Genomic DNA, 21,908 nt, shown 5'->3' on the forward strand with positions numbered 1-21,908 from the left:
TGATCTTGGGGGCTCTCGTACTGGAACTTTGAAAGTTTGCTTAGCCGAGTTACGCAAAATGCAAACGGTACCGGGAAACACGGCAGGTCCCGTCTGAGGTGACTGCTTTTTCTAGAAGCATGTCTGGTTTTCCTGGCCGTTTGGCTTGAGGGCCTGGAGCTGGTGCGGACGGGAGGGCTCGACCTGGGCTGTGACCGCTGGAAGAGGGGCGGCCCTCCTGCAGCCCCCCAGCACACACCTCGCGAGCAGGGTAGCAGGGGGGCGGCAGGGGCTAGCCAGAGCTGGGTTCGTGCTCTGGGCTGTGGCCTAGAGGCAGACTCCAGAGCCCCGGCCTGGCGACAGTCACACCCGGGGGCGTGCCCGTGGCTCCCTGGGACGCGGCTGTGAAGCCACGTAGAGAGCCTGTCTTTAGGTCAACATTAAAATGCCCCTGCCGAGGAGCCCTCTGGGCCCTGCCTTCCCAGGGAGCCTGCCTCTCCTGGGAGGTGACTGGGGGCCAGGAGGGCACGCGTGGGGAAGCCCCCCCGACCCCGGGGACGGGTGCTGGCCCTGGCGCCCCTGTGCTCCCAGAACCCCGCTGGTTTCCTCAGCAGCGTTGTGAGCAGCCAGGGGGCCAGCTGGCGGCCTCCAGGACAGAGAAACGCGCTGTGAACAGAAAAGGCCCCTCAGTTTTAAGACTTGGTCTGGGAGTCCTGGCCCATCCTATGTGGGTAGCACTTCCCGAATCCTGAAACCTCCCAGCTGGCGACGGGAAAGCAGGGTCCCGGGTTCCAAATGGACCTTCATTTCCCACTTCGGTGGGGCAAGGACAGAAGCAGGATAAGAATCGACCCGCCTCTAATCACGGCAGGAGGGAAGCCGGCTCAGATCCCCGGTGCTGAGAGGGAGGAGAGGCAGGGGCTGCGGGGGGGAGGGGGGGGTGGGGGGCTTCACTGCGGGCCGGCTCCGCCCTGGCCCCTGCCCCCAGCCCGGCTTTCATGGACTTGTCAATCCACTTGAGGAAGTTGGTGACCTTGGTGTAGACGCCGTACTTGCCCTTCCGCGCGCACCCTTCGCCCCAGCTGACGATGCCAGTGATGAAGTAGGTGCCCCTGAAGCGGGTGACGTGGGGGCCGCCGCTGTCGCCCTGGCAGGCGTCCTCGGGCTGCGCGTCGTAGCCGGCGCAGAACATGTTGGAGGTGATGGTGAAGCTGCTGGACAGCTTGCAGGTGTTCCTGTCCACATAGGGCACCTCCAGCATCTTGAGCGTGGATGACAGGCGGCCCCGCTCGTGCGTGCGCCCGAAGCCGCTGATGACGCCCGTCTTCTGGGTCAGCAGCGTGGCCTCGGCCCAGTCCTTCTCCGGCAGGCAGGCGGGCGCCACGTTCCTGCGGAACTTGATGGGCGTCCTGAGCCGCAGCACCGCGATGTCGAAGTCGTAAGTCTCCTTGACGAAGCGGCTGTGCTTCACCGTCGCCTCCACCTCGTGCGCCATCTCGTTGCCCTCCTCCTTCGCCGTGTTCCGGTCGCCTGCGGACGGGGGCGTGGGCGTCAGCGTGGGGCCGCCAGGCCCTGCACGTCACGGACGCGTTAAAGCAGTCCCACTTCTTTTCTGCTTAGAGATTGGCACGTGGTCACTAGGAAATGTGAAGTACAGGCGACTAGAGCGAGGTCAGCGTGACAGCCTTCTGCTTCCCCACCGGGGGCAGCCGCCACCCTCCCCTGGTCTGCCCGCGGGTGGGGCTGGGCACCGGGTCTGACCTGCCAGACCTACCCCCAGCCACGGGGCCAAGCGGGCACTGATCAGAACCCACACGTGCCATGAGCGCCAAATCTCAGAATGAAAAATACCTCAAAACACCTCAAGAGTGCTTTACAAGCCGATTACAGGTCGAACTGACACTGTTTTGGCTCTACTGGGTAATGAGGTGTGTTACCGAAATGAGTACCACCTGTGGACGTTTAAAACGTACGCTAGAAGACGTAATGTAACTGGGAAGCTAGACATTACAGCCGTGGCTCGGGCACGTGGCTCGCACTGGATTGTCATGGAGCAGCTCTAGGGTGTGGTGAGAAGGGGGACGTTAGGAAATAGTCCCCCAGATGCAAATGTGGGGCAGCGGTGCCGGCTGCTCAGACGGTTGGGGGCTCTGGGGGGCTTCCCGGAGGAGAGGGCACTGCGGACCCTGCGTGCAGGGGGCGGGGGCGCCCCTCCTCCCCCGGCCTCCCTCTCCCCCTCGGGACCTCAGTATTTGAACTAGCGCTTCCGGCCAGCCTATCAGTCCTAGTGCCTCTGAAACCGGGGGGGGGGGGGGGGGGGGGCCCGCAGGGGGTGAGCAGCACTCACCTACCCTCACCGTGAACCTCTTGGCCTGCAGGAGACAGTGGGCCGCGGTGAGGACGCAGAACTCACTCAGGATGGTGCCCCCGCAGAAGCCCTCGTTCTCCTCGTTGACGAGCAGAGCCTGCGCCGGGAGGGCCAGAGGCGCCAGGTGGAGCCTGCCTTTGAGACCTGTAGCCCAAGCGTCCTCCCTGTCTCCCCACCACCGCGGGCCTGCCCCCCGGGAGGACTCGTGGGGTCCTCGGGCTGGAACGAGGGCCAGGCCAGCGCACCCCAGCGCCCACCCCCAGGGGCCCTGCTGCCCAGCGCCGCCCGTGCTCGGAAAGGGCCCACTGTGGACCCCACGGCCCTGCCAAGGGCCCAGCGCTACGGCTGAGGGGGTTCTCCCCACCCAGACTCCAGACTCGCCCGGCCAGGCCCTACCCGCCTGTATTTCCCGGCTCCGGAAGGCCCCTCTGCAGCTCTATGTGCAGCAGAACTGCTGTCTGTTGTCTCTGGTGTGAATTAGGCCCCAGACCAGGCAGACGCCAGGCTCTGAATGAGACACTTGCTACGCTGGGCCTGGGGACGCTTCCACCGTCCGGACCCCCCTCCCGCGGCTGCGGGTACTACCATTCAAGGCCGGTTCCTGGGATCCACGTGGCTGCTCCTGACAGGACATGGGGCGGCGAACACTCCACCGGGATGGGGTGCAGACTGGGCGAGCGAGACCACAGACCCTTCCCCTATTTTCCTTTTCCCCAAAGAACTGGGCCGGCAAGTGCGGAGAGAGCACTTTCTGCTTTCCCTTCTCTGGGGACTCGCCCTTCTCTAAGCAACAGCCATGGGTTGAGAGGGTGCAGGTTAATGAAACTCTTAACAATGTCAAGTTCTAAAAGAACTTTGGAGGACTTTCATGACTAGCACGAAGTCGTGATGTTTTGTTTATGTTTTTGCATAATTTATCAACTCATAACCCCACTTGTGTGACAAGTGAGGAGGGTCAGTCTTCCTAAGACTTGGGACACTGACCGTCCTTCCTGGAGACGGACATGAGGCAACTGGTCAAGTCTGGGGACCCTCCCGTGAGGCTCCTCCTGCCCGCTCCCCGGAGAGCCCCACGTGAGCCCCTCTCAGAGCCCTGTGTCCGCCCCCGCCCTGTGGGAATTCACATGCTCCATGGGTACCACGTTCCTGGCCCTCTCACGCAGCAACTTGAATTGTGGGGATCTGGCGGGGCCTCCCCTCCCTTCCTAGGTCGCGACACCACACGGGAGAGAAGAGGCCCTGGCGCTTTCAGACCCACACGCACAGTGCCCAGGCAGCCCTGACCTGCAGCGCGCTCTCCGTGCGTGGTGACTAGGTTTCCGCGTGTCCTTGCCCGGGCTCGTGATAATTCAGATAAACGCACACCTGCCTTGTAGCCGGTGGGGGCCAGCTGACGTCATTCCTAAGGGTTGTCGGCAGCCCTGGGAATATTACTTGTAGGAGAAGGCATTTTGGCTTTGGACACTAAAAACTTACAGTCCAAGTGAGGGTTCTGGATAGAATAGAGGCCCCCAGTGAAATCTGACTCAAGTAAATAGCAAATCATTTTCAGTGTGTGTCCCGTGTGATATTTGGGACATACTCACATTCAAAGTTATTTATTGTTTATCTGAAATTCAAATTTAAGTGGAAACCTGTGTTTTTATTTGCTAAGTCTGGCAACTTTAGTCCAAATCAACCACCAAAGAGTGAGTTTTTACCTTTGAAAACAAATGGATATACTTTTTGCTAAGGTACCGTCTGCCTCATTAGGACTTGGGTGTTTGGGTTAAAAAAATCTACCAAATTAGAAATGAAACAAGGACAGCAACTCTTTCAGCCTCCCGTCAAACCAAAGAGCAAGCAGAGGCCTCGGGGGCACCGCCCTCCGCCCGCGGAGCCCGCCCTGCCGCCCGAGCTGGAACCCCTTCTCTGCCTGGGCGGGAGGGGCAGCCGGGCAGGGAGGGCACCTCGGCTCCTTCCGCCGCTGCCCGCTCAAGTCTGCTGCAGGCCCGCGTGGGCCGGGTGCCCGGCAGGACGGCCCCCCACCCAGCTAACCGGCCGCTGAGCTCCGCGCAGTTACCTGCCAGGGGCACTCCCCCTCTTCGCAGTCCCTCCCGCCCACTATCCGGACCAGGTGGCTCTCGTCCTCCTCGGGGCTGGGCTCCGTCCCGTCGAGGCCCAGCAGGTGGAGGGAGCTCTCGGTGGGGCCCAGGTCTCCGCGGTCGTACTGCTCCGGCACGCCTGCTTCGGGGGCCTCCCTGCTGCCGTGGGCGGCCGAGCGCCTGCTGCGTCCCTGCGTGAGCTTCCCACAGGGGAAGGGCTCTGGAAGAAGGGCAGTCGGGCCTCAGCCTCGCGGAGGCCTCCGTGCGGGGCCCACGCAGGCCACTCGGAGGAGGAGCCGGAGGAGTGGGCCCCGGGAAGGGGGCCGAGAGGGGCCTGTGGGGAGCGGGGTGCCCTGTGTCCTGCTAGGGGCTGGGCTAAGGGTGGGAGCCCTGACCTCCGGCCGGCCAGCGTGCGGACCGCCTACTGGGACGCCTGCAGAAGTCGGGTGGCTGTGGCTGGACGGAGGACCGTGGGGCTGCGGGGCACACGACTGGTACACGGAGACCAGGATGGCAGAAAGGGGGGCTGAGGTGCTCGACCCGCGGAGTTCCCTCAGCCCCGCCGTGTGTTGGAAACGTTTCCTAATGAAACGCTGAAGAAAAAGAAGTGTTCTGGGCGGGAGGAGCAGCGTGCGGGGCTTTGTGAGGCAACAGCTGAGGGACGACAGCGACCCTTACGAGCGCCAGGCAAGGGGCGGGGCCAGGAAACACCAAAAAGCGTCCTTGCGTGTCCTTACCAACTAGGGAACCGAGGCAGAGCGGGGGCGAAGCAGGACAGAGGCGGGGCAGCTGGGGGCCGCAGGTCTGAGGCGGGTCCCCCGTGTGTGTTCTTGGTGGCGCTCGCCCCGCAGGGCCCGCGAGTGGACTGGGGGAGTGCTGGCTCGCTGGCGGGAGGAGAGCGCTTCCCGCGCCAGCCGCCTCTGCCTTAACATTTGTGACCACTGCCCCCTTGAAATTCTGCATCAGCTCGTCCATGACTTAGAACAGAACTTTCTGCACCAGGAAGTAGTTTACCTGACTTTATTTTAAATTGACCTGTAATTATTCCTGGAATTAAAAAAATTTTGCAAGCAAGTCAAGCAACGACTTCAATTAAAATATGTTTTGGACCAGCTTAAGTTTAAAATCTCATTACCAATAGAAATGTAAATCTCACTGTCCTCTACCTGTTGAGAGATTTAATTTTACACAATTGCCGCTGCCCTGGAATATGCCCACCTCTGCAGTGGGCCCGGGACTCTGCATTCCTCACCACCCCAGGTAATGCCGAGGCTGCGGGCCAGCTGGGGTGGGGCCTACTGGAGGAGGAGCTGGGGTAACCCCAAGAAGGAGCCCGAGTTGAGAGGGGCGTGGCCGGCCCCCGCCCCGCAGCAGAGGAGTCCCGGTCAGGCAGGACTCCCCACGGGGTGTGAGACGAGGCCTCTCCCACCCCCAGGACCCCCAGGACCCCGGCCCTCACTCAGCCCTCCGTGAGCTTCTGGGCTAGATGCATGGCATCTGGCTTTTATCAACGAAAAAAAATTCCATTAACATGAGGACCCACACAACCGGAAACAGTGCTGGAGGGCCCTGGGTTCCCCTTCCGGCCCCTGCACCGCCTCCCCGGCTCCTTGGCCGGCCCACGGCTCCGGCCCTTGTAACTCCAGCCTCCCCAGCCCCCGCCCTTCCGAGGGGGACGGGGACGCCATCATGGCAGCTGCAAAGTGGCCATTTGGGATTCGCTGTGAGCCGGGCACTGGGCAAAGGGGTCTCCACACGTTACCCTCACGCTCCACGTGCCCCCAGGAGAGCTGACATCACTGGCCCGTTTCTCAGGCGGTTCACAGAAACAGTGGGTCTGTCTCCAAACCACGAGCCCCACCGGGAGCGCAGCCTGCGCCCCTCCTACCTGCGGAGACGCAGGACTTGCCGTCGTCGCCCAGGTCGTACCCTCTGGCGCAGGAGCACAGCACCGCGCTCCGCTCCTCCCTGCAGAACTGGTCGCAGCCCCCGTTGTCCAGGCTGCAGAGCTCACGCGTGGCTGTGGAAGAGCCGGGAAGCTGAGGGCGCGGCCCGGGCCGTGCCCTCACCCGCCGGTGCCATGGTGCCCACCAGCCGGAGCAAAGGGCCGGCGCCCCGGGCAGGCCCTTCCCCCGCCCACGTGGGGCCCCGGGGGCCCGGGAGCCCACACAAGCCCAGGGAAGGCCTGGAGGCTGGAGGGTCTCAAGTTCAGCCCTAAGAAGGGTGTGGTGGCGCTGGCCAGCGAGGTGGGAGCTCGGGCCGAACCGGGAGCAGCCCACGCCGTCTACTCTGAGGCCTCGGTCCGCCGTGGCATAAAGGACCTGCGGTCCATCCCCAGATGGGGGTCTGGCTCCCGTGCGGCGGGAAGGAGGGGTGGTAGCCACGTCCCGGACTCAGGCCGTCTCCCAGCTGGCCATGGGCCTCTAGCTGTGTGATTTGGGCACGTTATTTAACCCCCACGGCCTGCCGCGTCACTTGTACAGGAGTGGAGGCCACCCAGCCCCCAGGAGAGCCGTCCAGGTCCCGAGAGGCGCCGGGCACAGGGGATCTCACCGCCGGACTGTGCCAGTGTCACCCCCGCCGGCGTGCACCGGACATCAGACCCCAGACTCATCAGTCATGCCGCCCTGGTAGCTGACTTTACATTTCGCCACTGGGTTTTGATGAAAGAATAGTTACGGGGCAAACATTAAAGAAACTTTAGAAAACATTCCAGCGTCAGCCAAACGGTATTTGGGGAAGCAGCTCTGGGCGGTGGGTGGAAGGGGGCACGACTGATACTCCCACCGGGGAAACTCGGAAGTATCCAATGGAAGAGCGCGCTCTGAAGACTACAGATTAAGAAATCAACAAAGAAGCGCAAATCTGTCTCCTCGGGGAAAACTGGCCTAATACTAACCTAAGTTTTGTTAAAAATTAATCACGGTATAGGAAAGCTCAGTGATTTTTCCATGCAGAATTAACTGTACCAAATGTTTATAACTGGACAATCCCGAGCATTGTGCCCGGTATCCCGGCCTCCGCGCTGGGCACTCTGACTCGCGCTCGGCTGCCGGCAGCGGCACAGCCTCACGGAGCACAGGCTGAACCCCACGTGACCGGGAGGGTCTCCTTGGGCCTCCAGCTTCTTCCCGCATTCCCACCTGGCCTCCGCAGGGGGCTCTGGCCTGAAGGTACACCAAGAAGAGGAACTCACGTAATTCACAGTTTTTGCCTTCAAATCCTTCCAAACAGGTGCATGTGTATTCCCCGAGGCCATCTTTACATTTGCCCTGATTCAGGCAAGGACGGCTTTCACACTGGTCACCATCTGCGAAGAAAACATTTGGAAACCACAGCTTGCAGGCGATTCCCCTCATCGTGGAAACGATTTTGCTGTGTTGATTCTGGCGCCCAGTTCTCAGCTAACTTGAATGAACCTGGGATTCTTCCTGTTTTCCTGTAAACAAGTTGTCCTGTCTGGACTTCGTTACCACTGCCCTCCCCCGCGCCCCCCCCCCCCCCCCCCGGCTTTGTGGCTACGTGCACGTGATGCCTCTATCTAGCTGGATTGCTGACTGAGCTTTCCAATTTTTGCTGAGACCTCTGACAGTGTTTTTACAATCACTGACAACGTTTTTCCATCACGGAGAGGAGCCCTGTGCTGGTGACCACATGGGGTCAGCTGGAAGGAGGGAGGATAAGTGATTGCTGGACACTTGTTTCTGGGCTGGGCATCGACAAGAGGGTTCCTATTTCCAATGGTTTGGGTGTAAAAGGAGAATGAAACGCTCCTGTACAGCACTAACATGGGACTTCACATTTCTTGGGGCATTTGTACAATATAATTTAGAGATAGGTCCAATTGTCATTTTGAGAAATCTGAATACTGTTACCAGAGTGAAAACATTAGTTATGATAAATACCATTTCAGACGCTATAAGCATTAAATCAAGGTGGTTACCTTATGAGAGGACCCAGTGTTTCAGACTCTTATTTTTTGTTTCTACCTAATATACTTGGGTTTAAAAAAATTATCATGGAATTTGGTATCCTCAAATGGGAATGAACCGATTTAAATGTATATAAGTAACAAAACTAGAATTAGTATAAAGCTACTATAAAAAACTATTTTACGATAACTATTATGGAAACACTCAGAGGGGAAAAGTCTTAGATAAGTAAAATTTAAACAAGAGCAGAAAGGAAATTCAGGAAACATCTTCAAAATTTGAATACAATCTCTCCCGATTTAAATACCCTGATGAACCCCTCTCACTCAAGACTGAAATAGAAAACATCTCACCTTTGTATATATTCCAGAATTCATTCTAAAAGGGAAAAAAAATTTTAAATGCATTATGGAAAAGAGACATTTTACACCAATAACAGCCACAATCTAGTAACTCATGTGAATAGGCTATTTCCCAAACAGGTCATTTTCTGGAACAAAATGCTCTAGAACTATTCAATCTAAAAGGGAAATGTTTTCAGATCTCCTGCATTTGTAAAGCTGTGGCTTCATTCATCGTTTTTTTAAAAATACAATACATGTTTGTGTAATAAATGATCATATCCCAATACGGCCTAACGTCCATTTTCTTGCCTGCTCACACAGTTGAACATGGCATCTGGGAAACATTTTGTAAGATTAAATGTACTTTTCTAACTTTCATCCTAGCAAAATCACTAACGATATGATCACAATCAAGATTTTCACATTATTTGCTTCAACTGTTAAGTAATTCGAAATTAGATTACTTTTCTTGAACCACAGAAGTTTCTATATAGGTTTTATTTGTTTGTTTTTCACTAATCTCAGTTTGGAGAAACTGTGCTGAGACAACAGCAACTGAAGTAAAATCTCTAAAGTAATTGCTTAGATTCAGAAGCAAACCGTAAACTTTATGTATCACATTCAAACACTGTAATAAATTCATAATGACAAATAATTGTAATTGCTAAGACAAAATATTTTAATTTCATCATATACAACATTATCATATAATTTTTTACTCTCTCTTAAATCAATACCTATATCCAAGCTTTTATATGAAGAATCAGTGTTATACTTCACACATATTACATCTAGACCTACATGTATATCAATTTAAGATTAATATGAATCATTTAATATTACAAAATGTTTCCCAGGTGCCACGCTCGATCATCTTAATTGCACAACTTTGTTAAATATTGAAAATTTATTTTCAAATTAATTACCAAGAAACGGATTGTACCAAAAATGGTTTGCTCTATTTGCTACCCCCAAGCCAATCAATAAGTGGTTTTACATTAAGATACCTGAGTCAAAGATTCAAAACAGGATCAGATGCTTGGAGAATGATCATTACGTTACTTGGAAAAAAAGATAATTGGTAATTAGCTTAAAATAGGGCATCAAGAGCCTATGTAACACTGAAAAGAAATGTTCGTAGTCTTAAAACAATTTTTTGCTATCTATAGTAGGTTAATTAGTGTCTCCCCTACTCCCCGGCCCCAACTTAGGTGCAACCTCAGAATTTGACCTTAATGGAAAGAGGGTCTTTGCAGATGTAATTAAGTTATGGATCGAGAACAGCTCGTACTGGATTAGGGTGGACCCCCAATCAATGAGAGTGTCCTTATAAGAGACATAAAATATCACACAGGCCACACACAGAGAAGGCTGTGTGAAGGTGCAGGCACAGAGTGGAGTGATGTATCTACCGGCCAAGGAACAGCAAGGGCTGCTGGTCGCCCCCAGAAGCTGGGGGAGAGGATGGAGCAGATCCTCCCTCAGACCTTCCAGAAGGAACCAAGCCTGGTGACACTTTGATTTCGACTTGTGGTCTCCAGAACTGTGAGAGAGTAAATTTCTGTTGTTTTAAGACACCCAATTTGTGGTGCTTTGTTACAGAAGGCCTAAGAAATGACTACACTGTCTTTTAAATTTTTTATTTAAAAATTTATCACACAGTAAAACTGACTTTTTTTGGTGTACAATTCTATAAAAGCCAACACACGTATAGATTTGTATAATCACCGCCACAACCGAGACGCAGAAGAGCTCCGTCTCCCCCAAACTTGCCAGCCACTGGCTGCCCCCGCTCCGAATGCCCAGCACGAGTCTGCTCTGCGTCACTATAGCCATGACTTCTTGAGGATGTCCTGTAAATGGACTCATACGTGATATAACCTTGTGAAACTAGCTTCCTTCATTCAGCACAGTGCCTCTGAAACTGAAACTCATTCACGTTACTGTGTGTGTCGATAGTTTGTTCTCTTTTACTGATGAGCAGTGTTCCACTGTGCAGCGTACCACGGTTTGTTTATCCATTCACCCGACAAAGGACATTTATACTATTTCTAGTTTTCAGCAATTATGAATAAACTTGCTATAAACATTTATGTACAGGTTTTGTGTGAAAAAAGTTTTCAATTCTCTACAGTAAATACCCAAGAATGGGATTGCTGAGTCATATGGTAACTTTATAAGAAACTGTCAAACTGGTTTTCAGACTGGCTGTACCATTTTGCATTCCCCCAAGCCGTGTATGAGTTGTGGTTGCTCCACATCCTCACCAGCACTTGTTTTTTATTCTAGGTGTGTAGTGGCATCTCACTGTGGTTTGTTTGGTTTTTGTGGGGGGGGGGGGCGCACCTTGCGGCATGTGGGGCCTCAGTTCCCTGGCCAGGGGGATCGAACTCATGCCCCCTGCAGTGGAAGCATGGAGTCTTAATCACTGGACCACCAGGGAAGTCCCTCATCGTGGTTTTAATCTGCATTTCTGTAATGGCTAATAATATTGAATATCTTCTCGTATGCTTATTTGCCATCCATGTATCCTCTTGGGTGAAGTATCTGTTCAAATCTTTTGCTCATTGTATTTAATTGGGTTGTTTATTTTCTTCTGTTGACTTGTGAGAGTTCTTTATATATTCTGACCACAAAATTTTTGGCAGATATGTGATTTGCAAATATTTTCTTAGTCAATAGCTTGTATTTTCATTCTCTTAACGTTTTTTCACAGAGCAAAAGTTTTAAATTTAGAGTAAGTCTAATTTATCTATATGTTTTTTATGGATTATGCTTTTGGTGTCACGTCTAAGAATTTTTGCCTAACTTAACTTTGTGTCATGAAAATTTTCTCCTGAAAGTTTCCTTTTTTATCTTTAGAGCTATATGGTCCATTTTGAGATAATATTTGTATCGTTGTGAGGTTTAGGTCAAAGCTGACCTTTTTTGCATATAGATGTAGAATTATTCCAATACCATTTATTGAAAAAGAGAATTCTTTTTCTATTGAAATGCTTATGCACCTTTGTCAAAATCAATTGGTCAATGACTTCCCCGGTGGTCCAGTGGGTAAGACTCTGTGCTCCCAATGCAGGGGTCTCAGGTTCGATCCCTGGTAGGGGAACTAGATCCCGCATGCATGCTGCAACTAAAGATCCCGCATGCGGCAACGAAGATCCCGTGTGCTGCAATAAGACCCGGCACAGCCTAAATAAATAAATAAATATTTTAAAAAATCAACTGGCCATATTTGCGTGGGTCTATTTATGGACTTTCTATTCTGTTCTTTTGATCTATGTGTTTATCCCTTTACCAATACCACACATCAATATCGCTACGATTTTATTTATTTATTTATATTTTTTTGGCTGCGTTGGGTCTTCGTTGCTGCGCGCGGGCTTTCTCTAGTTGTGGCGAGCAGGGGCTACTCTTCGTTGCGGTGCATGGGCTTCTCACTGCAGTGGCTTCTCTTGTTGCGGAGCATGGGCTCTAGGCACGCAGGCTAGTTGCAGCACTTGGGCTCAGTAGTCGTGGTGCACGGGCTTAGTTGCTCCGCGGCATGTGGGATCTTCTGGGACCAGGGATTGAACCTGTGTCCCTGCACTGGCAAGTGGATTCTTAACCACTGCGCCACCAAGGACGTCCCATATCTCTATGATTAATGTAGATTTACAGTAAGTCTTTAAATCAGGTAGTGTGATTCCTCCAATTTTATCTTCTTTCTCAAAATTGTTTTAGCTATTCTAATTCCTTTGTTTTTCCATATTACAAATATTGAATCAACTTGTCTTTATCTGATGGAAGTTTGGCACTGCATTAAATCTATATATCAAATTGGGAAGAGTCAATATTTTAATATGTTAAGTCTTTCAAACCATGAACATTCTATGTCTATTTATTTAGGTCCTCTTCCTTTCGTTAGCGTTTTGCAGATTTCAGCATATAGGTCGTGTACATGTTTTATTAGATTTACACATAGATATTTTTCTTTGGAGCAACAGTAAGTGGCATTAATTTTTTTGTTTGTTTCTAACCGCACATTATTACTACACAGAAATACAATTAATATTTGCGTGCTGACCTTGTATTCTGTGACCTCGCTAGACACATACATTTTAGGGGTATTTTTTCCAGATTCCATGGGATTTTCTATGTAGATAATCATGTTACTTGCAAATAGGGAGTTTTATTTCTTTATCTTGGCTTATTGTTAAACCTTCCTTATGGCTAGGGTTTCCAGTACAATGCTGAATTGGGAGTATTAGAAATGGACATCCTTGCCTTTTTCCCAGTTTTAGAGCGAAAGCATTCAGTTTTCACCACGATATCAGTTGTAGGTTCCTTGTTAATAATCTTTATCATGTTGAAGAAGTTCCCTTTTAATTGTAGTTTGCTGAAAGGTTTTTTTTTAATAATTGTTTTATTTACTTAAAATATTTATTTTTAAATATTTATTTAGTTTTGGCTGCTCTGGGTCTTCGTTGCGGCATGCGGGATCTTTTAGTTGCGGCATGCGTGCAGGATCTCGTAACGCTACCAGGGATCAAACCCTGCCCCCTGCGTTGGGAGCACAGAATCTTACCCACTGGACCACCAGGGAAATCACTGAAAGGTTTTTATCATGAATGGATGTTGCATCTTGTCAGCTGCTTTTTCTCTATCAGTTGATATGATTATGTGGATTTTTCTTCTTTAAACTGGTGGATTACACTGTTGATTTTCAAATACTGAGCCAGCCTTGTGTGCCCCAGATAAACCCACTTGGTCGTTGTGTATTCTTCTTTTTTAACATATATTGCTTTATTCAATTTGCTAATAATTTGTTGAGAATTTTTATAAGAGGTTTATGAGAAATGTTGTTATATAGCTTTCTTTCTTTCTACCTTCCTCCCTCCCTCCTTCCCTCTTTTTCTCTTTCTTCTGTTTTTGTGGGTTTTGGCGTCAGGATAATGCTGATCAAAAACAAACTTACAAGTGTTCCCTTTTCGTTTTATTACACAGAACTGGTGTTATTTCTCCTTTAAATGTTTGGTAAAACTCACCATTGACACAATCTGGACCTGAACATTTCCTTTACAGAACATTTCCTTTACAGAAGGTTTTTAACTAAGAAGTTGAATTTGCAGATATCTCTGTCATACTATGTGTTTTGGTAATTCATGGTTTTGAGGAATTGGTCCATTTCATCCAAATTGTAAAATTCCATCCAAATTTGTGCATGGAGTTGTTCATAGTATTCTCTTATTATCCTTTTAACATATGCATGGTCTGTAGTAATATCTCTTCTTTCATTCCTGATACAATTCATGTGCTCTTTTTTGTCAATCTTGTTAAATCTTATCAGTTTTACTGATTTTCTCTATTATTTCACGTCTTCAATTTTATTGATTTCTCCTCTTTTGGGCTAATTTTGCCTTTTTGTGTGTGTGTGTGTCTTAAGGTGGAAGCTTAGATTACCAATTTGAGAACTTCTTTTCCTATAAAAACATTTCATGCTATAAATTTCCCGATAAGCACTGTTTAGCTGCATCCCACAGATTTTGTATGTTATATATTTATTTTTGTTCAGCTGAGAATATTTTTTCTTTTTTCAAAAAATTTATTTATTTATATATATTTTTATTTTTGGCTGTGTCGGGTCTTACTTGCGGCACGCGGGATCTTTGTCACAGCACGCGGGATCTTTTGTTGCGGTGCGTGGGCTTCTCTCTAGTTGTGTCGTGTGGGTTTTCTCTCTCTAGTTGTGGCGCACGGGCTCCAGAGCATGTGGGCTCTGTAGTTTATAGCACACGGGCTCTGTAGTTGAGGCGCATGGGCTCAGTAGTTGTGGCACGTGGCCTTAGCTGGCCTGCAGCATGTGGGACCTTAGTTCCCCAACCAGGGATCGAACCCACGTCCCCTGCATTGGAAGGCGGATTCTTTACCACTGGACCACCAGGGAAGTCCTGAAAGCATTTTCTAGCTTCCCTTGAGACTTCTTCTTTGACACGTGGATTATTTAGAGAATTCCCTGGCGGTCTGGTGGTTAGGACTCTGAACTTTCACTGCTGAGTGTGTGGGTTCAATCCCTGTTCGGGGAACTAAGATCCCACAAGCTGTGCAGCGTGGCTAAAACAAACAAACAAACAAACAACTTAGCTCTTTAAAATTATAAGTATGGTAGTTCTAAGGAAGTAAGGAAGAGTGTTTGGGAAATGATGCTGAGGAAAAAGGCAGAACATGAACTTGGCACTACAATTATTTTTATTATTTTAAAAAACTGTTAAGTGTATGTGAGTTAAAGGAACATTTAAAAATAAAAACAGTTCCTGAAATTATGAATACCTTTTTAAAAGAGATAAATCGTTCACTTGGTAACAAGGAGTTAAAATGAATTCTTAATTCCTCTTCTCTCTTCTGGTGGCTGAAATGAACGATGGTAGTCAAATGGATAGCAACACAAGAATTCCCTTGCAGACCTTGACCTCTTGCAGGAATGCAAAGATGTCTGAGTCATACAACTTACCAATTATTATTTTCTAGACAGAAGTGCCAACTATTGTGCTTTTCAATGTATCAGTGGTTGCCACATTCTCCTTACCTTCAGGTTTCATGGCAGGAAACAGAAGTACTTCCTTGATGTTACTGTAGACTGTGAGAAACACGGTGATGCAGCCAATGTCCATGCCACAGCCAGATGGGGGGGGGCAGCCTGGATTCCAGGTGGTATAGAAGTTCTCATCTATGAACATCATCATCGTTGGTGGCTCTGGCCTGTTGTTTAAAAGCCTCTGGCTGCTGTATAGGACTACTTAACCCAGTGTAAGCACTGCACACTTCCCTCCTCATGACAAGCAGCTCAACCTGCTCAGTGAGACCCAGAGCAGTCTGTCTGGCCGTTATCTATGGGCGATCACCGATGAGTGGGTCACTGCTGCAAGCCACTTTCAGGGACTCTGACAAGCTTAGCAAGGAGTCTGCCTGTGGTCTGAGGCGGAGGACATTCAGCAGTTTTTGCGACACAGATGTGATCAATAATTTTTTCAGTCTCTTCCGTTCTGAAGAGGTTAGTTTCCGGCAGCTTCACTCCGAGGTTTTTCTTGAGCCCTTCTATTGTGCTGATTCTCCAGGAGGGTGGGGTGGAGTCCATCTCATGGGTTTGGCCTGCTGGGCTGACTGGATGGTGGGTGGTCTTGTAACTGCCCATAACATGTTCAGCATCCCTGATATGATACCCATGATTTCACGAGATCATAATCGGCCAGGTAAAACTCACGAGTGGTGAGTTCGAGTCAAACCGTCTGGAACTGGCATCCAACATCACAAAGGCAGTCAATGCCACCAACTATCAGCATTTTACAGTTGGAGTTCTGGAGCAGTTCCTACATGTAAGTTCACGTCCAGCTTGCTGTGCTAGGTGGTGGAAAGCTTTGTCACAGCTCCCCGTGAAGCAGCATTCAGCATGGGAAGTTCATCTAGGAACCCCAACTCTTCCAAGAAACTTCTTCTACACGTGATCATCTTGGTGTGCGGGATACACTTCTTCCTCACAGAGTCACTCTGGCTGAAGTCAGAGAATCTCCGATGATACCGCCTTTCCTCGCCTTTCGGCCAAAGGGGGATGAGGTGCCCATGGAAGCAAGAAGACAGTAATGCGAGTCCGTGGAGCTGAGGGGCGCTCAGCTCTGCTCCTCGGTTTTCCCAGGGTTCTCTGGACTCCACAAGGCAGTCTGCTATAGACTTGAGTAAATTCTTCTTCCGACTTAACATTTCTCCACTCAGCCATGACTTGCAACTGGACCTGTCCTCCAAGGGCACAGCTCTTCTGCCACCTTTAAGGTGAGCCAGGCCGGTGGTGTCCAGGCTGCCGCGAGCAGGCGGGAGTCTACACGAGCCTGTGTGGCACGGGCCCCCCAGCGCCCAGACTCCGCTGGACACTCCACTGCGGGCCCGTGGTGTGGACGGGCCCGCTGTCCGAGGTGTGGACAGGTCCGCTGTCTGCGGCCAGGCTGTCTCTCGTGGGCTCCTGCTTGGCCTCCTCCGCCACTTTCTCCTCAGTCTTCAGGCGTCTTCAGCTCGCGGTTGCTCAGTTTTGGCTCGCGGCCGTCCACCTCCACCTCGGCCCCTGCACTGCAGCCAAGCCACCCCAGGGCCTGACGCAAGGTGCCAGACGACAGCACGACGCGAGGTGCCTAACGGACCTCAGCGACTTCCGGGGCAGCATCGGAAGCCCCGCCTCTTCCGGGGGAGGGGCGGATGCTTTCCCGCCGCCGCCGCCGCCGCCGCTGCCGCTGCTGCGCAGGTGCGGAGCGGGACCTCGAGGCCGCGTTCGTCCTGCGCCTGCGCACCGACCCACCCTGCGGTCTCAGGACCGGAACCCGTCGGTGAGTGTGGCGGCGGCTGAGCGTCTGGGCGAAGAGCCCGGGCTCGGGGTCCTTGTGCAGGCCGAGGCCGACAGCGCGTTCTTAGATAAACATTTTGAGTTTTAAGGTGGACCTGACAGCGCTTCAGAAGCCCCCGCAGCCCTGTAAGTGCATCCTGGCCGCGCCGCCCCTTACCGTCTTCTCCGTGTCCTCGAAGACCTCGCGGGCCTCCTCATACGAACAGGCCTCCTCTAGGCACTCCCTCTCCAGGTTTCCCTTCTTCATCTCCTCTAAAAACGAGTTGGCCCTGCGGACCCTCTGCAGGACGCCGTGGGCCTGGTCCCGGGGCAGGAACACTGGGGTGGAGAACGCGGCTGTCACGTGCTCGCCCACGTGCGGGTCGCGTCCCCGGGCCACCCTCGCCCCCGCGAGTGATGGGTCGGACGCCTGTCCAGGGCCCGCGCGCCCACCACTGACCTGCCCCGCCCCACACGCGCACACCCGGCCTCGTGCTGAGACCCGAGCCCTCCTTCTGGAACTCGCCCTTCGGTCCCTCTTGCCTCCCCGGGCCCTCCACTCCGTTCTGTGGCTCAGCTGTTCCCCCCCCCGCCCCCCGCCCCCCGCCTTCAAGGTCTCAGCTCTGCGTTAGGTGGGGAGGTGACACGGTTTTGCACGATCTACAGTTAAAAGTATGATTTGTTTCAAGTCCCAGGACACACGTACACAAGAGTAAAACAAAAGTTTCAAGAAATAGTGCTTACTATTATTTTCTACAAAATAGTACTTGTTACAAAATTTTCTACTTGTTTCTGTCCTGTTTCATTAAAAAAAAAAAAGAAAAAAAAAAAACCCCACTAAATTGACCTGCCAGTTAGTGTCCTGGCTCAGAGATCTCCCCCCTCAGGGATCTCTCCCCTCACCCCTCAGTACTCCCTGCCGAGCTGCCGGGTCTTCCCGGTCTCACCCACTCCTCTTCCCCTTCTCACTGTGCTGTGGGAGGCCCTCAGGTCCTTTTCTTGGCGCTCTGCCCTGCTCTCTGCCTCTTTTCTGCTGGGGAATTGAGAGTCTCACCATAAGGAAGACGACTCTCCAAGTTGGTATTTCTAGTCCCAGCTTCCATCGTGAGCGCTGTGTTTTCAGCTCTCACGGCGATGGATTCGGCCCTCGCATCAGAACTCCAGACTCCCCATGTCCGAAACTAAAAAACAGGACTGCAGAGTCAAACTGTCTTGAGTGGCAAATGCATCTTGGTCACCTACTACTGAATATTGGCAAGTGGGAATTAGATACCTACTTCTTAGAGTTGTTTTAAAGAGTGTATGGAACTCCTAGTGTTCACTCGCTCCTACCTCAAATTACTTTCCCTTCCAAATTCCCCATTTCTTGTAGTGACACCTGTGTTTTCCCAGCAAGGCCAGGCCCACATTTGTTCTGTGAGGGCCCGTCCCCCATTACTTCAGACATCCGCTCCACCAGGGAGCGCTTGCTTTGAAATACAAGCCACGCACCCATTTCTCCCCTCCCTCCTTCCCCTACCTGGTCCCCCCACTCCTGTTCGGTTTGTTTTTCTTTCTCACTTTTCACTCTTTCCTTCTCCCACGCGCCTGAGCCACTGAACTTCCACATCACCCAGAGTGCAAACATGCAGACAGACCCCCGGGGCTGCCTCCACTCTGCTCTGTCCTTTCTGGCTTCTTCTCTTGGACAGGTCTGGAGTCCCAGAAAGCCTAGAGCCCCCTGGCGGGGCCAGCCTGAGGGTGGTGGCACTGGCTCTCATCCTCTTCCCTGCCATGGAAGCTCCTCTCTGCCTGTGACCCCCTAGCCTCTGTGCCCGCAGTTTGCTCTGGCAGAGGAAGGGGGCTTCTCTCTGTCTCTGCCTGCCACTGCCGCCCTCCATCTCCCTCCCTCTCTGTCTCTGTCTCTCTCTCTCTCCCTCCCTCCTTCTCTGCCCGTGTTTCTGTCTGTCTTTGTGATCTGTGATCTGCTGTCTGACCCACAGGGAGGCACACCTGGCCCTAAGCTACGCTTGGCTGAAACCACCAAGCCAGGCTCTCGTGCCAGCCTCCCACAGGGGATGGGCACCCACTCTCCACACTGTGGAAGTTCAGGGGCATCGCCCTGACCCCTCACCCTCTCTCCTCCTCCCCAGGGCCACCCCTGCAGTCGGCAGGGTGAGGGTCACTTACCACTTGCCCCCGGCAGCAGAAGGCCAGCCAGGGAGGCGCTGAGAAGGACGAGGCACAGCAGGCCCACCATGGTGTGGCCGAGGACAGCTCTCCGTCCCCGCCGTGACAGGCCTCTGGGGCAAGGTTCACTCACCCTGGCTGGAGGGTGGCTGGGTGTCCTGTTTATCACAGCCTCCTGATTGGAGCCTGGGCCTGCCCGGTGGCAGGGGAGGCGGGGGGAGGTCAGGGGCAGGTGACCGCACTGAGGGCATGGTCACCCTGGCCTGTGTGGCTGTGGAGAGGTCCTGGCCCAACCTTGTCCTTGTCAGGAACCGTGTCCAAGGGGGCCTGCTGTGGGCACAGGAGCACTTTGTTCTGAGAGAGGAAAAAAACGTCATTTTATAGTTTTCAGACGTTTATGTCTAGCTCTGTTTTTCTTCTTACAACCACGGTAAAAGCCAAGTATCATTTGCCCATCTTTTCTCTAGGACAGAAAACAGGTTTAGAGAGAGGTGGAGCGTTAGTCCATGGCCGTGCGTGGTGGACGCGGGGTTAGGACCCGGGGCTTTCTGCCCACGCTGGGCGGGAGGTGTGTGCACCACGCGGGGCCCTGGGCCGATCTGCCAGCCAGGAACCTCCCCTCCTGGAGTGGCAGGTGTGGGGCATGGCCCGAGCGTCTCAGCTGACCGGGGCTCTGGAGGAAGAGGCCTGGGAACTGCCGGTGGGGTGAGCGCCTGTGCTGGAGATGAGGGGGTTGTGCTGTGTTCCACGCACCGAGCACACCTGGCGCGTCCCACGTATGACACCCTGGTCGCTTGGCTTGTTCGCTGCTCTGTGTCCAGCACGGAGAGGGGTGTCTGGCACACAGTAGGTGCTCAGTAAACACCAGTGGACTGAATGAGTCGGTGATGTCCCAGAACGCTCCTGCTGGGCGCCCAGACCAAGGTTGGTCTTTCGCAGGGTGGTCAGTGTGATGTGCAGAGGCTGGTCCCTGGGCCTGACTCGCCTGGTCTCTGTGCTGCCCTGTCTCTGCCCTGCTGGGCGTGTGGGGCGAGACTGGATTCCCCGCGCCTGGCGAGGGGAGATGGTCCATGCGGGTGAGGCCCTGCGGCGTGGCCCGGCACTGCGCCCACCGCAGCAGTGAGACCGGGGAAAGCGGGGCAGAGCCAGCAGCCCGCCCACGACCTGCTGAACCCCTGTGGGTCTGAGTGGGCTCCTGGCTTGGCCCCTTGAACCCCACGTCCCCTTTTCTTCCCAGGAAGAGGAGTCCAGCCAGCTTTCATTTCCAGGAAGAAACAAGAGGCTCAGGGCCTCCGGAGACCTCGGGCATTTTGGTTGCAGAATTTCTCGAGTGTCTGCAGCCTGAGCTGTGAGCTGGGGGCACCTGGACGTTTGCAGATCGGCTTTCCTGGCCTTGGCCAGGTGGCCTGTCCTCCAGTGCCTTATTTTACCTGCACCGGTTTCATCCTCATGACAAGCATGGCAGCGGGCCCCATCTTGTTGACGAAACGAGGAGCGGAGAGGGTTGGTGGTGTGGCTGAGGGGGCCAGAGCCAGAGCCACCCCAGGAGGTCTGGCCCAAGGTCGGAGCTCTCGACGTGTGCCTGGCGAGAACCCTAGAAACCACCACCTCATGGGGCAGCAAAGCGTTTCTGTGAAGGCTCAGACGGTGAGCACGTGAGGCCTGCGGGTCGGACGGTCTCTTTGGCCAGGCGGCCTCTGTTCCAACAACTCAGCCCTGCGGTTTTAAGGGGCCGTGGGTGATGCATAGTGGAGTGGGCAGGCCCCGGGGAACCTTTATTCCCAAACACGTGGCCAGGCTTGCGAAGTCCTGGTTACTCAACAGGCTGGGCTGTCCGCCAGAGCACGTCTGGCACTTTAAGCACGGCGTCCCAGGCCGGGATGGGCGAGTCCTGAGGGAGGTGGGCGCCCGCCGGGGTGGCCTTGCCCACCTGGCCGGGTTCAGGTGGGGTCAGGCATTCCCCTCCCTGGTCCCTGGTTCCTCATTCTTCCCAACCTGAGGCCTGTGTGCCCATCACCTGAGGGACTCGATGATAAGGTAGGTCAAGGGGCCTCACCCCCATCCCACTGAGCTGGGCAGGACCTGGGAACCTGCATTTTTTGGAGCATCCCTGCTGGTCCCCAGGCAGGTGTCATCTGCTGGGGCCTCGGCTGGAAGAGACACCCAGTCCTCAGGGTTGGGGACTATAGCCTCCAAATCCATGAGAGCTGTTGCGTTTGGAAACAGCTTCATGCAAGGTTCATTTCAGCAAAGATGGTGATTGTGAAGGAGACCTGCTCAAAGATAAACACGAGGGTCTCCGTGAAATGCCTCTGGACAATTCAGGGAGGGCAGGCAGCCACCAGGGGCTTGGAGGAGGCTCGGCTGCTTGCTGTCCGTGGGGGAGCAGGTGTGCAGAGCATGAGGCCGCGTGTTACGGTAAAGTTCTCACACTTAGAAAAGATCTGGGGGCTTCCCTGGTGGCGCAATGGTTAAGAATCCGCCTGCCAAGGCAGGGGACACGGGTTCGAGCCCTGGTCCAGGAAGATCCCGCATGCCGCGGAGCAACTAAGCCCGTGCGCCACAACTACTGAGCCTGCGCTCTAGAGCCTGTGAGCCACAACTGCTGAGCCGGCGTGCCGCAACTACTGAAGCCCATGCACCTAGAGCCCGTGCTCCACAACAAGAGAAGCCACCGCGGTGAGAAGCCCG

The 21,908-nt window shown here is 53.0% G+C and overlaps 1 protein-coding gene across 1 annotated transcript; it reads right to left on the bottom strand.

Moving 5' to 3' along the window:
• Positions 1-768: 768 nt before the first annotated feature.
• F10 (coagulation factor X) lies at positions 769-19,302 on the bottom strand. Its single transcript, XM_061170725.1, has 8 exons — positions 19,218-19,302; positions 17,227-17,387; positions 8,717-8,741; positions 7,628-7,741; positions 6,320-6,451; positions 4,410-4,651; positions 2,327-2,444; positions 769-1,509 (listed from the first exon to the last, which is right to left on the bottom strand). The coding sequence occupies exons 1-8, from the start codon at positions 19,285-19,287 to the stop codon at positions 842-844; spliced, it is 1,530 nt and encodes a 509-aa protein (XP_061026708.1). The 5' UTR covers positions 19,288-19,302; the 3' UTR covers positions 769-841.
• Positions 19,303-21,908: the final 2,606 nt, after the last annotated feature.

The sequence above is a fragment of the Eubalaena glacialis genome, chromosome 16 (assembly GCF_028564815.1).
Source record: "Eubalaena glacialis isolate mEubGla1 chromosome 16, mEubGla1.1.hap2.+ XY, whole genome shotgun sequence".
In the NCBI taxonomy this organism is placed as follows: domain Eukaryota; kingdom Metazoa; phylum Chordata; class Mammalia; order Artiodactyla; family Balaenidae; genus Eubalaena; species Eubalaena glacialis.

Excerpts from the sequence above, each read along its gene's own strand:
- F10 (XM_061170725.1), bottom strand. The coding sequence starts at position 19,287 with ATGGTGGGCCTGCTGTGCCTCGTCCTTCTCAGCGCCTCCCTGGCTGGC. Across the intron at positions 17,388-19,217 it reads TCTGCTGCCGGGGGCAAGTG|TGTTCCTGCCCCGGGACCAG; the intron begins GTAAGTGACCCT and ends TCTCCACCCCAG. Across the intron at positions 6,452-7,627 it reads AGGCAAAAACTGTGAATTAC|CCACGCGTGAGCTCTGCAGC; the intron begins GTGAGTTCCTCT and ends GCTCTTCCACAG.